The sequence below is a fragment of the Microtus ochrogaster genome, chromosome 1 (genome assembly GCF_000317375.1).
Source record: "Microtus ochrogaster isolate Prairie Vole_2 chromosome 1, MicOch1.0, whole genome shotgun sequence".
NCBI classification, from domain to species: Eukaryota; Metazoa; Chordata; class Mammalia; order Rodentia; family Cricetidae; genus Microtus; species Microtus ochrogaster.
Window position 1 is genome coordinate 17,458,442 of NC_022009.1, and position 21,362 is coordinate 17,479,803.

Below are 21,362 nucleotides of genomic sequence, written 5' to 3' on the forward strand. Positions count from 1 at the left end.
TGGGCTCAAAGACCCTCTCTCCTTTTCCTACTGTTGCTTTAGGAAAGAGTCAGATAAACCTATAAGCCCCATCTTGCTGTCTGAACTGTTGTACTCAGGAAAGTGACTACTTCACTTAGTGGAAAATAGAGATGATAAAATCCGTCTCTAACATGCCCACACACGAAGCTAATGATAACATTTATCATATTCATGATATCAGTCTGACTTGTTTGAGAAAGTCATGTGAAAACCTACTATTTCATAATCTATGTGTATGGGGGAGGAGAGAGAGCGAGAGAGAGACAGAGAGAGAGATTGAGATTGTAGTTAATGTATACAAGAAATTATCCCAGAAGCCAGATAAAAAGCCCAGTGCAAGATATGGGATCCTTCCTCCCAAGTTGTTGATTAGAGGTGTTCTAGAGATCCCCCCAAAACTACAAGCTAATGCCATTGCTCTTACTTGTCTACTAGACCCTGTTTTTGAAGACACTGCGCATTGTTCATTGGATGTGGAGAAATTAAGTCAGTATTGACCAGGTAGCCTCATCTATTGGGTAGCTTTCATAGTACTGTAAGGTACTATTCAGGCCACTGAGAGAAAAAAGTCATCAACAGTCTTACCTAACTGTGGACCCTGGGAACCCTAAGAACTGCAAATAGTGACCCTTGTGCTAAAATATGCCCATGTGTGCAATAGTGGCATGAATGTTATGTGGTAACCATCAGTTTCTGATTGGATTTAAAGCCCACACCACAGAAGGAACCACATTCTTGGTGCTATAAACCTGGCTAGGAACCCACAGTGGTATGCTCACAGTACCCAGAGGTGAGTGTACCACTGTTCTCTCATGAAACAGACCTAGTATCAAACTGTCTTATAAACTCGTATCTCTCTACCACTCTCAGGCTTCATCAGAAAAGTTTCCTTGTGCATTCAGTGGTGGTTAATACAGAAACTCACAGCTGGTCAGACTGTAGAGAATAAGTGTCGGTGGAGGGCTCACCCACAAGTGAGACGTCTGTCTATATCACACTCCCTCCTCAACGTTCAGGGAGCACAAGAGGAGACACTAAGCTTGTACGAATCAGAGTTCAGGGAAGACCAAAGTGAAATGGTGTCTTCTGGACATGATAGATTGCCTGTGCTGTGAAGTCACAGCAGCTATGTTGTGGAAGGTTTTTCTCTTTTGGCTTGTTGAGGGGACCACCATCCAGTTCCCAAATAAATCACACACAGAAGCTTATTCTTACTTATGAATGGCCAGTCTTGACCTGTTTCTAGCCAGCTTTCCTTATGTTATCCAGACTACCTTTTGCCTCTGGGCTTTTATCTTTCTGTGTTTCTGCATACCTTTCTTTACTTCTTTCTCTGTGGCCTGCTATGTAGCTGGGTGGCTGGCCCTTGACCTCCTCTCCTTGTTCTCTCATTGCTCCTCCTCTTCCTCGGTTCTCCTTCTGTTTATACTCCCCGCCTACTAGCCCTGCCTATCCTTTCTCCTGTCTCGCTATTGGCTGTTCAGCTCTTGATTAGGACCATCAGGTATTTTAGACAGGCAAAGAATCACGGCTTCGCAGTTAATCAAATGCAGCATAAACAAAAGTAACACACCCGAAAATAATACCCCCCAACACAGCTATAGTTGCTTGTGCAAGACTTGTCCAATATCATGCCAGTCAACACTGTAGCATGGAAGGAGAAGAGATTCACAACTCCCCACCCCAACCTGAGGAGCTATGGACAATTGGCGGCTTATGGGAAAAAGAGTCATTTTTCTTTAAGGGGGTGGTTACTGGTAGTCGACATTCTCCAGTGAATGTCCCCACACCCAGGAGCATATGAGCAGCACAATTGGAATCAGTTATTAGAAAATGTTTTTAAGAGGACAGAAATTTGGGGGAGTAGAGAAGTGGGAGTGGATCAGGCAGGACTGTGTTGGGGGACAAATGTGATCAAAATACATTGTATGGAATTCTCAAAGAATTGAGAAATATTTAATTGGCTTATCAATATTGAGTTACTACTTTGCTGACCATTCATATTTCTTCTGCTGCTAAACAGGGCCAGGTACTACCTTCTACCTATTCCACCCCTGCCAACCACAAGCTTTGTCTTCTTCGTTATCTTCTAGGAGTTAAGTTTAAGGCACTCCTTCTGTCACAGGCCATGCCCTTGGACCTGGTAGTCCTCCGATCTGTTTTCTCCAGTTGATGCCGATGCTCATGGTGGGCTATGGTATACTTTATGACTACTCATGGAAACCTCAGCACTGACGTTTCTAATCCTTCAATGTGGTGTGGATCAAACTAGACACTTAAGTGCCCATGAAAGCAGAATGTGTTCTGGACCAGAATCAGTAATCTGGAGGAGGGTGTGAGTATATCCTTAGATCATCGCATAGCCGAAGATAGCTCAACTGAAGGCAGGTGGTCTGCACTGGCCCATAACTAGTGGAGAGTGGAGGTCAGATACTCAAGCACCCTGACCCTTAGGCCTGAAGACCAGCTTATTCTGCTCCAACCTCCAATAGCAAAGCTTTTGACAGCTGCCTTTTTAATACTTAATGGAAGTGGGTCACATATTTTGTCGGTGTATTTATTTTCCAGCCATCTTCCTCACTAGTTCCCATCTCTCTTCTCTAATTCCCAAGTCGTCTCTGTGACAGCAGCACCTACTGTGTTGTTTATGAGTACATATCTTGAATTTGCTTCTTTATAGAGAAGTATTTTCTTTAAACAAGGTCTTGTGCCACAACACGCAAAACGATGAATAGGATGCAGTTAGAGGAGATGATGCAAGAGGAAACCTGGAATGCAGGATGTAGAGAACAGAGGAAGCCTGAGCCAGCAGTACCGTTGACATGGGCATAGCCATGTCAAGGACCTCGTAGCCTCGGGTTCAGAGGGAAGGTGCAGCCTTCCTAGGGAGACCAAGTGCTGGTGTTGATGGTGTGTGCTGAAACCATCAACCATAGCTTTCTCTCTACAGGAGTTTACAGTCTGAGACTGCTCCTATGGAGATTAGGAAAATCTGTCCCATAATCCAGCTCTACTCCATAAACTCTGCCTCCTTGTTCCTCTGTACATGATAAACATGATGAGATTCTGGGGTGCTAGTTTTTCCAGCTGAAGGCCAGACTGCTGCCTATCCCAGTGTTCTGTCCATGTGTCCATCTGTCTGTCTTTTATTCATTTTCTGACCATTCTAGTCTGTTTCATTCCTGGAACCATGATGGACATGGCATGGGGACTTAATCTTTGAAGGAAGAAATGTCCCCTTCTTTGTGTTGGGGGGGCAGTAATAGCAATGGGACTCATGGTCTATGCCCCATTATATGAGGGTGCCTTTGATACAAATATGCTTTTTATGCATCCTATAACCAAGGCAGTGCTAGAAAACAAGTAAGTGGTCTCTTCATTAAAAAAAAAAAATTCAGTCAAACAGTAGTTAATCTATAACTTGCAGCTTGCAGGGCTCCTGGCCCTCCTGCTCAGTAGGAGGATGGTGTTCTCCTAAGTAAATTCTGAGCCAGATTCAGTCTCCTCCTGATCTCAGATGAAGCCATGATCATTAAAACTCTTATCTTCCCCTTTGTCCAAGAGTCCCCCTCTGGCTTTGTAGTTAGAGTTGATGCCGATGTACATACCTTGTGTTTTCAATTAGCTGTGCTTTTAAGGAAATGGTGAAAATAGCAGATGCACTTCCAATTGAAGTTTTATTGCCTTTAAAGATATAAATAGCAAATGTATGTTCTTTGTCAACGGTGAATGATATGCAGTACAAAGGTGCCCCTGACTTTTGTTTGTGATTTTTTTTGTTAAAAATGAAAAACTGTTTTTACAATTTTTAACAGATACAAAAAACCATGCATATACATATATACTAACAGGCTGATATCTAAAGTTGGGAATGAGATTCTGAACAAGCAAAGCACAGTCAGCAAAGGATGGTGAGGGACAATGACAGAGAACCATTTGCCATAGTTTGGGTACTGTGCTAAAGATCTTAAGTAAATTGTCAAGTCTAATGCTCAAGCTCCTGAGGGTTAAGCACATCGAGAGAAGTTACCCTGGCTGGTGTCATTTAGGTAGAAACAGTAGAGCCTAGATCTGAACTCCAGTCCATCTAATTCCAAAGCCACTGCCCTAAACCTCTGTGCAAACTGCTCTCACACAAGTTTATGTCCAATATCAGAAGCCCCAATTGCTCCAGTGGAACAGAGTTTATGAACAGCCCTCTGAAGTGTCAGTCGGAACTCGTTCTCAGAAACCAGACAGTGTTAAGACTCTGTTTATAACTCTGTAGTAGTGTTTTATAAGTTAGTTTAAGAGCATAGTTTTCACGTCTCCAGATTGCCTCAGAGAAAAACACGTCTGTAGGCTTCTGTCCAAGTTGTGATTATTTGTAATTGATGCTTTTGGAAGTGTTTCTGTTCCATCGTTTTGCTAAACACAGGTTTAGAAAACCACACAGTTCCATCAGATGATGTGATTAGCAAGCCCCCCAGTTTCCGGCCAGTGGATGCCTTCAGCGCCTTGGCTTTAAGACCTATGATAACAAGGAAAAGATAATCGACAGAAAGAGAAAAGCTTTTCTTCTCCACGTACCTCAGTGGAAATGTGTATTTTCCTTCTTCCCTTTCCTTCTCGCCTTCCCCCTTCCCATCCTGTCCTTCTGCTGGGAATCTAACCCCAGTCCTCTCGGCTGCTAGGCAAGTGCTCCGCCACTGACCTGCAACCCCCCTCAGTGCAGCTATTTTTGAAGCCATCTGTAGCTCTCTGGAGATTTGCAGGCTGTTATCCATTCCTTACAGTAAAAGCATCACCTCGGTACGTGTTTCCGTTACAAAACCAACGTTGAAAAAGAGTGATGGAAATATTTTAGCTGATACTTCTCATTAATTTATACAGGTCTGGAGGAGCCATGTTCTCTTTCCTCTTAATGTCCCCACTGCTACCACATTATTAGAGATCCAGTCTTTTTTCAACAAGCCATCATCTGGAAGAGTCCCACAAAAATGAAAGCTCACTTTTGTTATCATATTCCTCATTGCAAGCCTAACCAACTGAAAATAACCTTGAAGTAGTTCAGAGGAAACAACCTTCGTGTCCACAGATAACTGATGCAATAAGCATAACATAGCAGAGGGATGCCGAGTATGGTCAGATGTGTGATGTTTGTGAATGAACAGGCTGTTACGGGGCTAGGCCTAGTGTCACACACTTTAATCCCAGCTCTGAGGAGGCCAGCTTGATCGCCATAATGAATTCTAGAACAACCTGAACTACATAATAAGACTCTCTCTCAAAAGAAATAATAAATTTTAGAAAGAAAAATGAAAATGTCATTTTGAAACGTATCATTTTGTAAAGAATGTTAATAAACATTTTTAATAAAATCAAGGCTTATATGTCTAGACTTCTCAGAAGTCACATTTTTAAAAAAAAAACTAGAACGTACATTGTTTTGCTTCTCAGTAGATGTCAGAGCCATATCAGTGTCTCGTTGGCTTTGCGCCAACTACTTACCTTTTCTACGATCTCTTAACATCAATTCTTTAAAGATTTTATCTATTATTCTATGTGTATGAGTGTTTGTATGCATGGGTACCTCGTGCATATGGTTCCTGTGGCAGCCAAAAGAGGGAAACAGCTCTCCTGAGCCGGAGCTGCGGGTGGTTGGGAGTTGACCTGTGGGTGCTGGGAACTGAACCTGGGTTCTCTGTAAGATCAGCAAGTTCTCTTAAGCGCAGAACCATCTCTCAAGACCCGTTTTATACAAAAATTTGTGGTTAGCTCAAAAACAAAAAGACTAAGCTTAGTGAGAACTCTCTGCTGTAAAACTAATTTCTGATATGAAGATCATGATTTAATATTCAGGTTTTAGACCAATGTCTGAAGCATCCTATCATTAGCTTCCATGTCATCTTCTAAAACAACTGCAGTGCTTCTGGCTTGTGAACTTTCACTTAGTACCAGGGACCCCGTTAAGTACTTCCTATTGGTTATCTCACCCAAGTCATGTAAACTTCTGTAAGATAAATACTGTGTTGTCTGTAGAACATGGGGCTCAGCAGTTTAGCAGCTTTTCCAAGGTCAAGGCTATCAAGGTCACAGTTTGAATCCAGCTATATTAAACTCTGTAGTTTATAGTGTATACTCTGAAGTGAGAGGCGAACATAATTTTTAATTCATACTTTCACATGAGCACTTGCTAGTTTTAGGCATGTTCACTGAAGACAGCCCATGTGACTCTTCCCAGTCAAGATGAGAAGGAGCGAGGCGACAGGATCTGAGGTGTGAGGGTGGCAAGTACTGTGTGGGCTCCTAGAAAGGCTGGCCAGCATTGCAGAGTAGCTGGAGTTTCCAAGGGTCCCTGAGACTGATGCCTCTGCTAATCGAACCTCTCCTTGCTTAGCCTGACCTTGTCATTCTACTCTCGGGATTTATATGTGTCCCTGGTCCATTGAAGACACAGTGGCAGAGGTTTGGTAGAAAAGCTGGGTAATGGGGAGTGTAGATAGAGGTAGAGCATTTGGCTGGCATTCACAAAGCCCGGGGTTCAATCCCTGGCACCATGAGAAATTCTGATAAAAAAAAATTATTCTGTTCATATCAGGATGCCAAACCCATAAGCTAACCCTCTCGAAGGACCAAGACAGTTCTGTCCTATGAGGTACACATTCTAAGCACTGAACTGTGCACCAAACAGACGTTTCCTTCACGTGACCAAGATTGCCCAGGGGTTCCTACTCATGATGGGAACCTCACCCAGAACTTTTGACAGTGAATGTGTTCTTGGAATGTTCTAGCATTTTATCCTCTCTTTCGATTGTTAAGCAGTAGAATAGACTTACTAATGGAAATTTTTGAGGGAAAGAAAGTTTCTTGACTTAGCCAGATAGGAAATCGCTGTATATCGTTGGGTCATGTAAAGTTAAGTTGTTTAGAGTCCTTTCCTGGAACTTTAATACAAAATAAAGTCCACAGCACTGAAGTTGTGGCCACTTGTGCCTTAAATGCACAGTGACACTGCGCTTCTTGGGTTTCATCAGCTAATGTAAAAGAAGCCTGAGCTGTTCCTTTCGAGACGAATCTTATTTCTGTTTCATACATCTGGAAATAGAGTTGACTCTGGGGATAACAGGAAGAACCCCCTGGCCTCCACACTTTAAATGATGCCTTTAGAAACCAGTACCAGCAACACCTTGGACTTGGGACCTGGTTTTAAAAAAAATTGATAAACTTTATATAATGTGCATGTATGCATCTTAATTCTGGCTTGTCTCCTGCTTTTAGCTAATATTATAACACTTCTCAGCCTGCGCTGTATGTGGGGAGACGCAATCAGTCATGTCAGCTCTGAAGAAAGCCCACCGGCTTCTGTTTTCTGGGTTTTGAATAGCGATAGCCCCTGCCTGATAAGCTGGAGAAAGTTAGAGCTGGGGTTTTCCTACCTGCCTTTATCACTCCCCTCCTGAACCACAGTCTGCCTTTTGATAGCTCTAATAATTAATTTGGTCTTCTCTCTTTCTTCTCCCTTCCCCCTCCGTTCTCCCTGTCTGTTCACAGGTTATCTTGACGAATCAAATTACGACCCATCTGAGTGGAGCCCTCCCTTCTCAGGCAGACCTGGTGTCTCCGGCTGATGATTTGTCCCTGTCTGAAGGTAAAGGATCTGTCCTGGAGAGGCTGAAACTTGACACTGACTTACAGCCTCCTGCCTCCTGCTGAAAGCTGGGAGCTGTGGCTCCTGGATGCTGGTCAGTGCTGCCTGCTGGAGCCTGGTGATTTAGGCTTGGACATCTTGCTGAGCACCTGATCTATTCTTGTCTTTTCTGTCTCTGAGTGGGTTTCCTTCGAGTCATCTTTCCACACATCCATCATCTCCCCCAGGAGGGAGTCTTGTCTACCTCTGTCGCGCCTTGCTAACTAGTTGCTGTTTCTGAACCGGATGCTCCAGCATTGCCTTTGCTAGTGGTCCCCCTGCGATCTCGCCTTTTATTTGTACTGAGCACCTCTGGGAAAGTGTGCAGTGGTTCCATGTGCAAGAGGTTTGATGTTCCTGATCAGCTTTGCAGAAGGAGCAAGACAAAGTCTCCCCAGTTGTAAATCTGCCCTTTCCCTACGACCTCCTACTTAGCAAAGGTCAGACGGGCTGGGATTTGAGGGCAGTAAACCTTGAGTGGTTGGGGGAACTACATCAGCATCCAGAAGGTGGTTTCTAATTTTGTTAAAGTCCTCCCTTGACATTTCTGAGCTTTTCTAGTTGTAGTTGAATTTGGGGCACAGTGCTAGGGGCCTGAGTGGACTCACACCGTCCTTCCAGGCCCACTTTCCCTTTCTACTTTCGGAGAATTGGCCCTGCTGGAATCCAGGGGACTTTCAGGCCTAGAAAGGCTCCTGCCTGCCAGACCAGGTAGCCTGCGTGGGTCAGTACCACTTTTGTCTCAGATTGAAAGCCCCACATGTCTGCTTCTTGGTGTTGTTTTTCATAGTAAAACCAACGTGTTTATGAACGCTGTAAAGTGCTCTGTGTCCCTTCTTTCTGCATTCAGTGATCTGTCAACCTCCTGCCACCTGAGCTGAGAACCTGAACTAGCTGGAATTCACCTCTCTTTCAACTCCTCTCATCAAATTGGCTTTAGCTTTCTTTCCAAATATATCTTTCATGTGTCCCTTTGTTTTCTTTGTGGTTTGTGTTATGATCAAGTGATTTATTAAAACTCATAATTGGCTCGTTCTAATAAACCCTGTAAGACCTTCTGTTTCCATTCTGCTATTTGGCCTATTCCAGGGTGTCTCCCTCTTACTCAAAGTGCCGAAGATTGTCTTTTCTGAGGATGCGCTAAAATATGTGTGCCAATTTAAGAATATTCAGGAATTTGAGGTTTATTCTACCAGCCATGTAATATAAGGTGGGAGTCAGCAAATGCAAACACTCCAGTATCTTTCTTTTGAGTGGACTAGTTTCTAGAACCTCACTAAATAAGGTTAATCCTTCTTAACCCTGCCGGGTCAGCCCTGCCCTTGCTGGTCAGCCCACTAAGTCCTTGAATAAAGCATCTATGTCAAGCATGCAATCTTCTGATGCCCTTCTCTCTGTCTCTAGAACAGTGCTTCTTTCTTGTTCTCTCATCCCTCTTTCCAAGGCCAATCCTCCAGTCTCAAAGGCTGTCTCTTGCACAGCCTCCTGGCCTGCACAGTTGATCTTGCTCTCTCCCTCCTCTGTCCTCTCTGCCTGCTTGGGTATATAAAGAAATGCTCTAAGAAGGTTAACTTTTCATACAGTTTTAAACCAGATTGGTAGATATGTCTTATGTGAGAGATCGAACTTAGGGCCTTGGGCATATTATAATCACAAGTGCTGACTACTGAATGTGTAACCAGCACTATGCTATATTCTCTCTGTGTGCATGTTTTATCACAGTGACCAGCCAAAAGCTGTAGGCATAGTGTAAGCCATAAGGAGATATTAAGTGAGTACCACAGAAAATAGAGACCAGCACTCTGCCTAGGAATGTCATTAAAAATCATTATAATTATACATATAGCACACACACACACACACACACACACACACACACACACACACACAATTTGCTCAGCTCTGAGGAAACCAAAAGAGAATATCTTGCTTCTTTATTTGAACATAAGTGCATTTTATTTATTTATTTATTTATTTGGTTCCCTGCTTTATATTAAGCAAAGGAGTAGAGCAAAATGAAGAGAAAAGAAATGGCTTTGAAGTCTGGTGTAATGGCAACAGGAAAGTGATGAGCTGCTGCATGGAAGGAGAGTTCCTCGTTCATCCTTCAGTAACTAACTCCTCCTAATTATGAAGCCCTAGCGGGAAATGAAGCAGATGGGGTTTTTTTTGTTTTGTTTTGTTTTAAGTGTTTTTCTTGTATTGAGGGAACTTGTAAAGAGAACATAGAAATATTTTTTCCAAAGTTTACAATGGAGTTACTTACCAGTGAGTTAAAATAAACAGATTTTGGCTGGAGAAAACACTTGCCTAATACTCATGAGACAGTGATATCGTATCCCAGAACTTTAGACCAAAACAAAACAAAAAACAAAAACAGAACACACCAAGGGGGGGGTTGCGGGGAGCAATACTTAGAACATGCGTTCCTGATCACATATATTGCAGTGGTCCCCAAGTGTCAGTGAGATATGAAAGAGATGGCATAGAATAGCATAAGCCGCTTGTGGATTTTAGTCCTGTTTGATCACCTTTGCCTGTGTGTAGCTATGACCACGGGCAGATCTTTTGGACCTCAGTTTCTTCTGTTTGATGTTATTTCTGAAGGAGTAGAAGACTGCTCCAGTCTTTTTCGGTGCTGACATGGTGCGGTGGTCTGCAGCTGGGAAGCCCCCAGCCACGGGTGGCTCTTCTGGTTTATGGAGTCCTGTAATGGATTTCAGCTGCAAGGCAGAGACCCCTGCTTAAACAGTGCTCCCTTGAAAACAGTTATGAGAGCAGGCAGCCAAGAGCAGCCAGCAATAAAATGATCTGGGCTGACCTGAGAGGAGCACCCAGCAGGAGTTGATCCGGGAAATGAAGTCCCTTCTGCTCTGATGCAGAAAATGGAATACAAGTGACCTGGTCCGACTGAGCCATCTCTCCTGGCCGAGCTGATCCTGTGCTATTAATATCTGCCAGCTGCAGGCCCAGAGCATCCCCTGCTGAGATCAAAGGAGCCCCTATCTTAGCTGGAACAAGGTCATCTGCACAGGGCTATAAAAGTAAGTCCTGGCTGGCTACAAGGATGGCTGTGGGGGAGGAGAAGTCAGGAGATGGGAGGCAACTCTCCTGCTCCTTTCATCTCAGCTGACCAGCTGTTGCCCTCCCAGTGTTTGTAGAGTTGAGAGTTCTTTGTTTTTGCATTGCTGCCTCTGCCTTATTCAATTTGTGCCTGGGTTGTTGTCTGGATTAAGCACACCCAGTGCTCACAGTTTGGGTCCCCGATATGAGTCCCTGAATTGAGGTTGCAGTGTTGAGTTACCCAGCTCCCAGTTGGGAAGGCCAAAAAAGGGAGGCGTGGACCCCATAGGCCAAGGCCTTTCCCAGCCTACTGCTGCCCTACAGCCTGTGCCTTGTGAAGGAATTCTTAAGAGGACACATTCAATTACTTGGCATTTTGAAGTCCGCCTTTCACAAACTCACTCATTAATTCAAGAAAATAGAACTTTCCGGGCTCCTGCACACTTACCGAAACTGCGAAGTCATCCCATCCCAGTGTGCTCCTCAGTCTCTCTGGGCTGCACACACTCCGACTGTTTCTATGTCTGTATGGGAGAGATGAGAAGAGAATGAGAGGCAGACAAACCCAGAAACATATACAGAGTGAGAAAGGAGCAATACGGGGGAGGGGGTGTGGCAGATATGCCGAAGTGTCCATACTAGAGCAGCCTCAGCAATGAGGTCATTTGTCCCACTCTGTTTATTAGAGTTAAAATCCCACCAGTCAGTTGTTCTTTGAACCCCCTTTCTGTCTTACAATAACATCAGGGCTAGAAAAGACTTCAGCAATGTTCTGTTTGTCCAACCTGCTGTTTCCAAAAGAGACTGAGTAGAAATACTGATTTTATTGTTTAACATTTTCCATAATTCTAGGTTTGGGTAGGTACTGTCATTCAAAATAGCTTTTTAAGTTTTTGTTCCATTGACAGAAACCCTGACACACAAATTGTCAATGTTCAATAATTGGTTATTACAGCTTTTCCATTTCTTAGCTCTCGCTTCTTCCTTGTAGCCACTGAAGAGACCACAGGTTGGGTCTCAGTCATTGGGACTCTTTCCCCATATTGATCATTAAAGAAAGGATCAAATGGTCCAGCTGCCTATAAATGCATATCCTGAGGCAGAGTTGGTAGGTGACATTGGTATTTGGTAGCAAGACTGAAGCTCTGCTCAGCCCACTCCATTAGCTTGCTTTCTTATGATGGGTTAGGAGGGTAGCAGCTACTTTTAAATACGGTGACATGGCCCACTTGAGGAGTCCCAGGTGACTTCATGGATGGGAGACGTTACTGGACTTCCATCCCACGTTCTAGCATCTGGCATGTGGTTATCTTCTTATCTCTATTGGTAGTCTTTGCAGATTATAGCACAAGGAAAGAAACACTTAAAAGTGCATGGAAGGGTCAAGGATAGAACAAAAGAAAAACAAAATGCGCTTCTTACTAGAACCAAAAGTGTTTTTTAGTTCTAGTGCTGGAACTCCTTTCTATTCCTGTTGCAGTCAAGGGAATTGATGGCTGATTTCATTTGCAAGAGAAAGTATTTTGGGATTCAAATTCCCTAACCAGCCACCCTTGCAAAAAGCTGGAGTCCATTTGAAAGATTATATGCAAGTGTGTGTGGCTTGTGTGTCTTTTAAAATAAATTTAGCAAGCAAAAGCAGCTCCGAATGGTTGGGGCGAATCAGGGACTCGTGGTTGTGAAAGAAGCAGACTTCAAAGCGTGGTATGAATTTTCTAGTTTTATTTCCACTCTTGCTTTCCAGCTGGATCTGCTCTGGATTTACTGCAGGATGTTTGAAAATGTGGCTCCCTGCTAATCTCAGACAGTTGCTATGATCAATGGTTTCTTTCATTTCCGATAAAAAACACTGGTGTTTCTGCTTAAATTGTGTGTACTTTCAGCTTTATTATTTTAGTTGTGATTTATTGTTCTGCATTATCCAAATTTGTAATCCATTAACCACAAACTTTTGGGTGGGTTGGTCAAGTTAGCCAACTCTCCCCACAAGTTAACTCCAAGGCCTTTCAGAGTTCAAGCTCACGCTGAAGTTCATAGGTTTGTGTAGATCATGTAGACAAGGATATGGGTGGAGCAGGTTCATACCCACTCACTCATCACGGATATGGTGTATGGCTGTACTTGGTGCTTTTGGTATAATTGGCATCAGGTATCGCCATGTGATTCTGAGGTTTAAAGGAACAACTGTTATTAGCAGCCTTTGTATTAGCATTTCCAGAGTTCCATAAAATGTCTTAAAATGATAGATTTCTTAGCTCACCTCAAGCAACTGAAGCATGACCGAGAGAAACAATCTTTCGAAGGCCACACAGTGAGAGAAGAGGTAGTGCCAGAGACAGAAGTCACCACGCTTCCCACGAAACCTTAGCTTTGGAGACTGCAGTGCTGTAGGAGTAAGTTTTGGATAAAGATATTTAAAGAACCCAGTGATCTTTCAGTTTTTTTTTTATTCCAAAGCCACAGACATATGTCAACACACAGGGCGTTTCATGTGTTTCTCTTCACAAGGGCACACACATCTGCCCACGTCCCACATTCCCTGCATTCTAGAATCTGTGGTACTTGACTATATATTACTTCCAGCAACTGTTTAGATGCCATGAAAAGTCTAATTTATAGAAAAAAATTAAAAGCACAAAAATGTGTGGTGTTTGGCTAAAGAAAGTCTAAATATTATGTAAGGCAGGAGAAACTGGAGTTGAGAGGAGAAGGGCACAGCCTGCTAATGTCAGAAAAGCTATAAATCTCAAGAGGGAGGGGAGCTAGTTGAGGGTTTTCAGCAAGGAGGCCAAGGAGGCAATAGAACCATGGCTGAGGGATCAAAGCAGAAAAGGAACAGTAAAGTCAAACACCAGGAAGTCATGAGATCTGTGCTCATTTGGTGGAGGGAGACGCAGGTGAAGCCCAGGTGTGATGTGCAGTCACATAGACGGCAGGTTCGACAGCAGAGAGAAGTCTTTGGGGTCGTTTGGGGGACCTGGATATATGGGTTTTGTTTTGTCTTGTTTAAATTTTTAAGATTATATTTCTTTACGTATGTACGCATACACGTGTATGTGTGTGGCACACACATGTGGGCAGGTCAGAGAAGAACGTGTGCGATTGGGCTCTTTCCTTTCACCATGTAGGTCCCAGGGATAAAGTTCTGATGCGTTTATCTAATTATTCTTTATCAATAAAAACTTGGGAGTCAGATATTGAGGTAAGAACCTGAATGATTAGAGAAGTGGTGGAGAGGTGGCCAGTGACCTCTTCTCTCTCCTTCTTCCATCCGAAAGGGCCAAGAAGCTTTCTAAGCCCCACCCTTAGATTTCTTATATTTCTTGTGTCTCTCTACATGTCCTCTGCCCTTCAAAACCTCTATGGCTAATTTTGGTCAGCTAGTAGCTAGTTCCACCTTCTGGTTCAAAATAAACTTTATTGTCAGTTTCAGGAATGTCAGAGTGTGACGAAAATATACCACAACGAAATTCGTCATCAGACTTAGTGAGCCCTTTACTCACTAAGGCGTCTTATAGGCTTTTGTTTTGTTTTGAGACTGGGTTTTAGCCTGGCGGTGGTGGCGCACGCCTTTAATCCCAGCACTCGGGAGGCAGAGGCAGGCAGATCTCTGTGAGTTTGAGACCAGCCTGGTCTACAAGAGCTAGTTCCAGGACAGGCTCCAAAGCCACAGAGAAACCCTGTCTTGAAAAAAAAAAAAAAGGAGACTGGGTTTTACTGCATAGCCCAGGTTGGCCTTAAATCTGTGATCCTCCTGTCTCCACCTCCCAGATAGTAGGATTACAGGTATCCATCTCAGTGTCCTGCTCCAGGATAGATGTTCTAAAACCATTTCTCCTTATTCTCAGACCTCTTTACCATCTAGAATTTGCTATCTGGTTTCCCAGATCTGCACATGTTTTTGTTAAGGTCTAAGGGTCAAGAAAATCTAAGGGATGGTGTCACCAAACCCAAGCTTTGTCAGTTGCCTCAGCTGTGGAGGTAACTGGGCCAAAGAGAATGGTACAGTCCTGGAGGCTTTCCAGTTGGAAGGAATCTCCAAGAAGATATCCTTGCTGGCCATCATCACAGATAATTCTATACTCAGAGTGGGAAGGCCAGTAGGTCGGCTTGGTGAAGGAGAAGGGGAAAGTAGATGTTTGGTTTGGTTTGTTCTGTGAGGCGACATGACATACTTTCAGAATGCAATGTAGAATTGTTGGGGTTTTAGCAGGTAGAGTGTCCCAAGATCCAGCCAGGTAGTCTGTCCTAAGAACAGCCCAGCCAAACTCAGAATATAGCTGAACAATATTCCATTGTATAAATAGACCACATTTTCATTATCCAGCCAGTTGGTAGACAAGTAAGCTATTTCCTGGATATTGTGAACAGAGCAGCAATGAACTGGATGTGTCCATTATCTCTGTAGTAGGAATGTGCCCAGGATTGGTAAAGCATGATCACATAGTAGATATAATTCTAGTTTTTTGTGGAGCCTCCCAACTGATTTCTAAGGTGACTTCCACCAACAGTGTCTTCTGTTCCCCTCATAGATGCCAGATTGTTAACTTTTAAAAAAATCTTATCTGTTCTGACTGAGGTAAGATGAAATCACAAAGTAGTTTTGATTGCATATCCCTGATGACTTAGGATGCTTAAAACCATACATTTGTGTTTCTTTTACTAAAAACTCTTTTTAGTTCCATTCCTCAAATTTTCATGTGTTGTTTGTTTGGTGTTTAGGTTTTTTTTTAGTTATTTGCATATTCATTAACCCTCTATGAGACGTGTAGCTAGTCAAGGTCTATTTTTTTCCTATTTAGTTGGCTGTCTCCCCTTTCTTGAACATAGAATCTGACAAGAGCTTGTGAGGTTCACTTAGTCCCCTCATCTTGGAAGCAAAGGAGCTAAAGCATGGAGCACTTACGTAGCTTGCTGATATTCACATCACAGTAATCAGAGCCAAACCCGGAGTCCGCCATCTGAGCCTGTTCATTGGCACATGGGGCTCGGCTCTCAAGGATCTACGCAGGGAGACTTCCTGGTCAAATGTCTTGTTACCGGAGCTGAGGGGACTGGAGGCTACTTCCTAGCACTACCCCTCTCCCACTCCTACCCCTGGAATCTCTCCATGGGCAGATATTCAGGAAGGAGTGTGTCTTAACAATGACAAAGCATTGCATCTCAAGCAAGGGAACTTGGATCCAAGGACTACCTCTGCCACCAACTGCTGTTTGAGCAAGTCACTTAAACTTCTCTGGCCCTCATTTCCCTTGATCACACTAAGTGACACCTGTTGGCCTTTTCAGAGTGTTTGTAGAGCTGTGTTCCATCTTTTCAAACAGGTGCCCTATCCTCCTCTGAGCCTCAGGCAGGCTTCTCTCTATCCTACGATGATAAGCAGCGTCAACCCCAGGCTGGAGCAACCCCTCTCCAGGCAATCAGCACCTTCCTTGTCAGTTTCTATGCTGGTTATCTGAAGCAGCAGTCTTTGCATTTTGAATCTATAATCAATATTTAGCATGTTACCTATAAAGCCTGGTGCAAACAACTGTGCAGTTAAGTTATATAAAACACTTCAGGAATAGGAAGTTTTAAAATGAGAAAGGTTCTAGTATTTGCTTCCCACATCCCACTTAGTGTGATATGAATGTCTGGCATTGGGTCATGTTCAAAGGTCTCCCTTGTTTTCTTTGGAGAATGCTTGCATACCATAATGAAGCTAACCCTTACATCTGAGTTGGCTAGGTGTTGTGCTTTAGGTGATTAGATGGGGAAAGATAAACAAATACAGAAAGGGCTGATAATGAGGCTCATAGACATGCAACAATTTAGGTCTCACTGTTATACAGCACATGATGAGTTGCCAAGAATGAGGGAGAAAGATCAAGTCCTATAAGATGGCTCAGTGGGTAAATGCACTCGCTGCCAAGCCTGACCACCGAGGTTGATTCCCAGAACCTCCATGATAAAAGAGAGAACCAAATTATTCTATGATCTTCAAGTGCATGTCTGGGCAAACAGGTGCCCACCAATAAGTAAATAAGTAAACATTTTTAAGGAAGAAGTGGAGAGAGAGGTAAGCCTTTGTTGATGACATGGTCTTTGTTGGTGATGGCACGAGCCACTGTCTTAGGGTATCAGAACAAAACTCAAAAGACTCCTTGACTAGTCATCTTGAATCCCACAGTATGCGGCACCCTGGCTATCATCTGGTAGACAGCCTTTGGCCCTGGTCACACCTACTGGCTGCTATGATTCAACTCCGTGCTTCACGGAGAATTTACCAGACTGGTCAGTGTAACTCGGTGTAGCTTATACCCAAGGTGGGCAACTCTTTTTCTTGGCTAGCTTTTGACTGAGCACCCAACCAGATAGACCATTGCTTGGTTCCTAGGCTCACTCCAGACACAAACAATTCAACACATGCTGGTGCAGTGGTCATGTCAGGGAACGTGGCTTTCCTCTGCTGATTGTCTGGTTTTCTTGCCCCTGGAGGCTGGAGTTTGGAGTAACTATGGAAGCAGTCTTGAGAAAGCCGTTAACCCTCGAGGTGTAGTTGTTTATCAACAAGTATATTCAAAAAATGGTTTTCAGTCAGGGCCTTGCTACCAATGGCAGCCTAAGCTAATTGTTAGAATCATAATGTGATTTGCTTTCCCCTCCACTCAGAGAAATAGGAAACTCTAATTCAAAGGTCATTTCTGGTGTTGTCACCAACTTGTGGTCTCAAATTAGGTTAGTCACACCCCCACCTTCCGTCTCGAGTTGCTCGTCTGTTACCTGGGCTAATGCCTGAAACCTCACTTTGTTTCAGATTTTTTGAGAAACCATTTCCTTTATGGTGATGTACTTATCAGTCGAGTTTAGTGTGATTTAGTCTAGATATGAATTAGTATGAGCCGAAGCTGCACAATCAGGAAAAGTCATCTACAATTAGTCATGGCCTTTGTCCAACTGACATTAAGCACCATAATAGGAATAGAGAGAGTATAGTCTTGACCCTTTGGCCTCCTGGCCAGCCTTCTTACAGTGATGAGCGTACCTGCAGTTTGTAACATGTGTGCTGGGGATATCTTTGTAATGGGTAGCTGGCAACACATCGCTTTGGGAAGAGGTGCTTGGCTCACGTCCGATTGCATCGGGAGTGGTCTGGGAGAGAAAGAAGTTGATAATGTGTGTGGACCCCTGAGGGACGGGGACCCCTGAGGGACAGGGTGATGATGTACCAGGTTGTGAGTGCTACCCTCAGTAAAGGAATCTAGAAGGGTGGGGAGACTCATGAGAAAAGAGGTGATTCTGTTGATCAGTCACTCTTGTTCAAACCAAGGCTGGGAAAGGAACCCAGCTCCTCCTGGATTGGATGAAAATATTGAATATTTTTTTTCCTAGCTGGAATTTGACAGGGTCAGTTCATGTCTGGGTTTTCAGCACTCTAAACAGGGCTCTTTTGTCTTGGGAGGCGGTCGGACTGGTTTTTCCTCCAGGCAGGTGCACAGAGGGCGGTTATTGTAGCCTGGAACACAAACACCGAGCCCCTCCACCCTCATCCACATACTCTCTCCAGCCTGGCTCAAGGAAGTAAAATGAACAATGACTCTTGCAACAGGCAAGCACTGTAAATGCCACTCCTGAATGAAATATTTCTTAAAACTTTGTATCCGTAACTTGATCGGCTCTTAAAACTTAATTATATGTCAGTGGAGAGGAAGCCATTGGCTCCTCCAGCTGTCCAGGTTGAACAAGAGCGCACAATGGACCATATCCGATTCGCAGCCATACTTAGGTAATCAGATTAATATCTCCTGAATTGAATTTACCCTTTTGATACGGACTCCTTCAGCTGCCTTGTTTCACATCTCAAATTTTGACCAAGCCGTGCGGCCTTTGAGTAAGTTCCCTGAAATCTATATGCGGGAAGCCTGTGCTCTTTGGAACACTTTTTGGGACGTGTAGCAATTAAATCTGTTTCTGGCACACTTTTAATGGCATGCTTTCCCCCCGAGTCAACAACTGCTCCAAAATCTGAGGTCATTTATTTAATTTAAAAGCAAAGGTTATGGAACAACCATTGCCGGCTTCACCAGCCAAGTCCCCGTGGCTTTGAAAGGGGAGATGAGGAAGGCGGAGGCTAATAAACTAAGATACTTATACACACAAAATAAGTTAAGTACTGTGTCTCTGTTAAATGAGTGTCAAACAGGGTTTGCCCACACCCACGCTGCCAACCTTCTTCCCCTTTCTCTTCAAACCAATCCCTTCCTTCTAGAGCTTGCTTACTCCAGAGGGAGTTTCACCCAGGGACTGCTGATCTCTCACAGGACACACATCTGGACTAGATTTTTGTCAGCTGGAGTTGAGAGAGAACTGTAAATGATGCAGCGACTTTTTCATCCTTATTAAATTTATTTATAGCCAGTCTGCAGCCAGGAAGCGGGTCTGAGCCCTTGATTGGATGTTCTCGAGGAACGCAGGGCAGATGGCATTTCCCCCCTGTTGTTTTCTAAATAATATCAAAGATAGTGTTACATCACTCCCAGCTCAGCACTGTTTGTTTGTGACCCTGAAGGACACTTCATTAGGACATTTTGTGCGTCACAATTCTCCCACTGTGTTAGCTTATCCAGCGTGCCTTCCTTTCTGTCAGAAAGAGGAGGAAATGTGCCTGGCACAACATTTGAAAAGCTGCAGTGATGGAGAGTCTGTGTCTGCTTTGAGACATAAACCAGTGTCATGGGGAGTTTCTTTGCCAGAGGAACTCAAACTGGGTCCCATTCTACCTTTCCCACTTAACAAACCTTCAAAGTTTGAGGCTGCCCCCCCCAAAAAAAAACCCAAAACAAAACAACAACAAAAACCCTCATTCATTTTTTTCATTATTGAAATTAATACAAAAGGCTCTACAAGAGATATTTCTAAATACTTTGCTCAGCCCTTAGACTGTATTACATAACAATGCCTTAAGGGTTATATAATTAAAGAAACAAACCTTCTGACATAGTCTAATGAAGATTTCCTGTGGGCTCTGCCCAGCACTGTGATTTGAGATGATCCTTCGATTTTTCCCTCACTGGCACCTATAACTGCATTGTTTGTTTTGCTCTAAGGCTTGGGAATGAAGCTTGCTACCCACAGACATTTTCTTCTCCAGAGTAGAATCTGTTCAGCTTCTTGCCACCCAAGCCGTCCTCCTCCTGAACAGTGGAACTTACTATTGCTCATCCTGCTGAGGGTCAGTCTCTGTTGGGAAAAGCGAACTGAAACCGAATGCACTTTTATTGGAAAAGCTGCCCCTGATGCCCACTCCCAGGCCTTCCTCCCAGGGAAGACTCTTAGGAAACAAGGGATCCCGCCGCAGTATCTCAGCACCTAGGGTCTCAGTCTCCCATCTACCTACAGATTCTCGCTGCAGCACAGCAGCACAACAGCTCTTGCTCTGATGTTCCTGAATCACAGGAAGATGGGTGTTCCTAGAAATGTCAGCAGATTCTTCTGCATGTCATCTTGCTTGTGGAATAGGGAAGCCATTCTTAGAGCAGCCCTCTTGTGAACTCAAGGTGGCCCTGTGTCCATGTCTGACGGAAAGCATCATCAAGGTGGGGGCAGGGTTGGCTGCTATCTACTGTTGAGCCAATGCAATGGTGTCACACTGGCCCTGGCAGCAAAAGGAGCCCCAGGGAGGTCATTATTCATTCTTATCACAGTTCAGAGCACTAGGTCATAAAATGGGAGAGCCAAAGGTAAAGAATGTTTGTTATCAAGTAGGAAAAAAGGAGAGATACAGAGATGAAGTGCAGAGAAAGGTGAAGGGCTTGGGGGTGCAGGGGGTACTTACCAGATGGGCTCTAGATTTGACTTCAGTGCTTTCAGGTGAAAATTACAGGTTGGGTGGGAGCAAAGAGTTTTCTGTCTATACTATACTTAGAATCAGCCACATAATTTTAATAAAATAATAATAATAATAAACACTTCTATTAAGTCTCCCTAAAGTTTTCTTCCTTTTTCTCCTAACTCTCTCTCTCTCTCTCTCCCTCTCTCTCTCTCGCTCTCTCTCGCTCTCTCTCGCTCTCTCTCTCGCTCTCTCTCTATTGGAATTGGAGCCATGTCCTTGATACACTCTGTCCCACCTCAAGCACCAATAAGCCACTACAGATAGCAGTGAGCTACATCCCATGTGCCTCTCCCCTCTTTTATTTATTTACTTATTCCCTGTGTGGGGTATTTTACCTGCATGTATGTCTGTGCACTCTGTGCATGCCTGATGCCCACAGAAGCCAGAAGAGGGCTTTGAATCCCCTGGAACTGGAGTTACAGGCGCTTGTTACCCTCCATGTGGGTGCTGAGAACTGACCCTAGGTCCTTTGCAAGAACAAGTAGTGTTCTTAACCACTGAACCATCTCTCCAGCCCCTCCTTCCATTTTGAGGCAGTATCTCACTGAGTTCCCAGACTGAATTGAAGTTCTTATATGCAGCCTATGTAGGCCCCAAATTTGCAACCCCCCTGCCTCAGCATCTTGACTAGCTGGGATGTCAGGCATCTGTCATCATACTTAGCAAAGCAGCATTGTAATTTATTTTTATTGTGTGTGTGTGTGTGTGTGTGTGTGTGTGTGTGTGTGTGTGTGTGTG

At 43.9% G+C, this 21,362-nt stretch overlaps 1 protein-coding gene across 2 annotated transcripts in view; it reads left to right on the plus strand.

Annotated features, from left to right (window-relative positions):
• Positions 1–21,362, plus strand: part of Rad51b (RAD51 paralog B) — a 513,137-nt gene that overhangs the window by 356,029 nt on the left and 135,746 nt on the right. For both annotated transcript variants that reach the window (XM_013351997.2, XM_026778999.1), the window contains one exon: positions 7,555–7,651. In XM_013351997.2, the coding sequence (XP_013207451.1) occupies positions 7,555–7,651 (97 nt within the window). The remainder of the gene's footprint in view (positions 1–7,554; positions 7,652–21,362) is intronic.